Here is a 4174-nt window from a genome sequence, read left to right on the forward strand (position 1 = left end):
TTTACTAACCCAAACTAATGTTATTGTCATAAAAAAATTGACCTACTGTATGTGTTATGGCTGCATTTAAGTACATTATGTACATACATACATATGTATTTATATGTATATTACCCAATAATTTTCTATTCATTATAAAGAATGTGTTTGTTTTGTTTTAAATAAAGAAAATTGGGTCTTGTCGACTTTAAGTATCTCCGATTTTGCAATATTTTAAAATTTGAGCATAGAGAGTACTTTGAAAAGAATAGATTAAGAGAAAAAAATTTGCGGATCATTCACATAGGACACTAAAAAATAATATTAAATTATGTCAAATAAAGAGGTCTACTCTACTCTATTTGATGATCGAAACTCGTTGCCATTGATAATTACATTGTCAAACTTTTGACATATGATCTCGCAGTTGCCAAATTTTGTATATATGTAATAAGCAACAAGCACATCTAAAAAGCATATCTTATATAAGAGAAAATATGAAAGACATCTAAATCTATCTGCCAAAATGATAGCAGTGTTTTTACACTATAATAGTGAATGGGTTTTATTTTTACACACATTTGTACACAAGCAAAAAATGTATTCCCTTAGGAAAAGGTTCGTAGCCTCTATATTTTCTAACATTTTGAGATTCTATTCATATGAAAAAAACCAAACCAACCCAACCCATCCCATCCCATCCCAACCCGCCTCATCTCATCCCAGCCCAACCCAACACCGAGGCACCTAATAATACATTATGGGTGTCTTCGGTATGTTTTTTTACACGAAAATAAAGGGACTTAATTACCATAAAAGGTAAAATCTTTTTTTTTATGTTATATAAACAATTTCGGCTTTTTGGTCATGTTTTATGTATAATTTAATTTAAATTAAATAATTTTTCCAAAACTACAAAATTCTTAGTAGCAAAAAAAATAAAAAAGTAAAACTGGCACACTTGAAATCTGAACCCAGGCCGACCGGCTCATAGTTCACTCTCATTACCATTAAGCCATAAAGCACTTGCGGCGAATGTTTGAAAACGAGTTTATATCGTACATAGGTTCACATTGTCATGATTTTTTTTGTTTTTATTATTTTATTAAAGAAAATGTTATTCATCCTCCAATTTTTTCTGCTTAAAATAGTCCAAGAAGATTAGCTTTTTATTTTATATTCAAAAATGTTAAAATTCGGAGATACCTAAAGTCGACTAGAACCAGAAAATTTGATAAAACACCATTTCCATGTTTTTAATTTAATAATTATAATAGGTTAGGGCAATATCCTCAATTTTAACATAGTGTTTCGGTAATCCGGATTTTTTGCTAATCCGGATCAGCGTTGTTTTTATTGATCCGGATTACCGAGACCTCACTGTAGTTACAAAATCCAAGATAAATAAACCACAAAACAAGATTCTTAAGTTATTAATTAATAACTTGTAGATTTAAACAACTTATGAAAACTGAAAAAAAAGGAAAACTATTATTTTTACCTTTTATCAACAGTCTAGCAGCAAGCTCATCTGGTGTTAGCTCAGAATCAGGGCGAGTATCTTCAGGTCCTTCTTGCTTAGCTTCATTTTTTGTTGACTTCTTTTTTGACGCTTTTATTCTATCCAGAAGACTTTTTTCATTATCTTTTAAGGGGATAACCAGGGGTCCCTTTACTTCTTCAATGGCACTACAGTAATAAATTTATTTATGATAATATTAGGTAAAATAATAGGTACTCACTCTTTGACTTTGATATTTTGTCCTTCTAAGCATTCAACTAATTCAACCTTTTTTTCTTCTTGCTTCAAAGTGCTGGATATAATGTTGGTCTTTTTTGTAATCTTGGAGAAACCAAATGAGACCTTGCTTAGCTCCATTTCACATAACAAGAATGTAAATTATATTAAAAAGGAGTTAGAATTGAACGTGCTATAAGGTTAGTTAAAATCACATAGAAAATTATGAAAAATACTAACAATATGATTAATATTTATTGTACTAAACACATCTTCTAAACATTTCAAAACAAAACGTTTTCTTTCTGAAGAAAAAAAACAAAGCAGTGATGTTTGACGTTGTCAAATTGACATTGACGGTAATCTGACGTGACAGTTAGGTTTTTAAAGGTGTTTTCACTAAACAATTTGCGACGACTAACTATCGCTATTTAAGATCGCCGCGACGATCGCCTTGTGATAATTGCGTAAATTATCAATATGTGTCGAGTGTTTTCACTCATTCATAAAGTTAAGATTTATGAAATAAATACAATTAAGAATTGAGAATAATTAGGAATATATTAAATAAAGACTTAGGCGTTGTTTGTTGTATCATTTAGTTTTACGACTGCGATCGCTAATGGCGTCAAAAACAGTAACTGCAATTACCTAAACTAATTTTCTGCAGTAATCGTTAGCAGCGGATGCAGCAATAGGAACATTTCTAATGATGGGCACTGGTGATATTGCAGCACCGATTCATTGTAGGTATACACTCCGTAGACGTTGTATCGCAACGTTATAGACCTTATAACGTAATTAAAATAGACGAGTTATTTACTTAGGCCTTTTGCCAATAACAGCAGAAATATTCTTAAAAATAGAGCGATATTCTAAAAATTGAAAAAGTTTTAAGTATTCCCGTGTACAACAAATTAATTTTATTAAAAGGTATTTAAGAGCTGAGAGAGTATAGTGTAGAGATGATTGGATTTTTAATTTCGAGTAACAGTCACAAATGCAATCCGGTCAAGCGATTTTAAATATTTTATACGTGCAAATTTAGGTCCTAAAAAAACATGGAGATGGTAACAGGATGTGACTCCAACTTACATCATGTCAACTGGGGCAGCCACGATAGCAATAAGTCGCTCTATGAATTTACTATAGCTGAAGATCTCTTTATTTGCAATATTGGAAATTTACCAACTTTCATTAGCTATCGTCGTCAGACTGTAATAGACAGTTCACCCCACTTATATCAAACTTAATCGATAACTGGCCTCTTTTTGACAAAGGTTCCATGTCAGATCATCACTGAAGCACTTTCACTTTAACGTCATAACCTCTAGACTGTATCGAGGCTCTAGAAAGACCGACAAGAACTTCCGCGTCATCCTTCATCCAGTCAACACGTGGTCGTCCTTTTATTTTCCTATCCTTCGGATTCCTTTCCTACCCCTTGCCGTCGGATATAACGTGCCTTTAAGTATTAAATTTAGTGAAAGTATCAAGTCAACTTCCGCGTCATCCTTCACCCAGTCAACACGTGGTAGTTAGTAGTAGTAGTCAAGAAAAGCTTTCAATAAAACAAAAAATACCAGAATAGTGGAGGACTGACACCTTTATCAAAGGCACCTTAATCAATATAAAAAGTTTATAAGATAAAACCAGAGACAAGAACTATACCCATGCTGCGAGGCTCCAAAAAGCTCTCAATAAAGATCCATGTCGGGAAATAGGCAAGCTACGCAGAAGGGATGGCACATTTACTGCCAACCTCCAAAAAAGCATGGAGCTACTATTTGCCACACACTCTCCTGATTGACTACTTGCTGATTGGATAATACCACCACACAATAACCTACGCAGATGACTTCTTGTTGATCGTCATTCTGCAAACGGGTAAATTTGAGCCATCGCTTTACGAACGAATGCAGGTAGCTCTTCAAATTATATAAAAATGGTGTGCGCAATATTCCCTAACTCTTAACTCAAAAAAGAGACAAGTAAAATTCCCTTCTGGCACCGAAACTATCAGGCACCTCATTAAGTTATGCATCGGACGTAAAGTACTTAGGTGTAACATGCGATAGCAAACGAACACTCACATTAGAAAGAGAGTACAGAAAGTGTTTAACACGTACAAGCAGTGTAGGCACACAATTAGCCTCTCAATCTACATCTACATAGCTATCATAAGATCGATGCTAACATACGGCGCCATTTCCTGGGGGTCACAAAGTGGGTGAGCTCACAATTCGTCGAAAACTAGATCATGTTCAAAGAATGCGACATAACGGGAGCAATGAGAACCACACCAACCAGGGTGCAATCCATCGTGTTCCAATTGAACACGGCGCTTAGCATTACATTAGTTAGCATTGCATTGCATTAGTTACTAGGCCGACCTGAAAGGCCTTTCAATGTTCTAAGAGGCCAACTGTCTTTTAAACGGAAATATAAGGCATAACC

General features: G+C 34.1%; 1 protein-coding gene across 1 annotated transcript; it reads right to left on the minus strand.

Moving 5' to 3' along the window:
• Positions 1-1441: 1441 nt before the first annotated feature.
• LOC126749717 (uncharacterized) lies at positions 1442-2105 on the minus strand (the record flags this gene model as incomplete). The annotated part of the gene is made up of 2 exons (XM_050459403.1): positions 1722-2105; positions 1442-1668 (listed from the first exon to the last, which is right to left on the minus strand). Coding segments are annotated over exons 1-2 (364 nt in total), but the record flags the coding sequence as incomplete, so codon positions are not given.
• Positions 2106-4174: the final 2069 nt, after the last annotated feature.

This window comes from Anthonomus grandis, unplaced genomic scaffold (genome assembly GCF_022605725.1).
Source record: "Anthonomus grandis grandis unplaced genomic scaffold, icAntGran1.3 ctg00000542.1, whole genome shotgun sequence".
Lineage (NCBI taxonomy): Eukaryota > Metazoa > Arthropoda > Insecta > Coleoptera > Curculionidae > Anthonomus > Anthonomus grandis.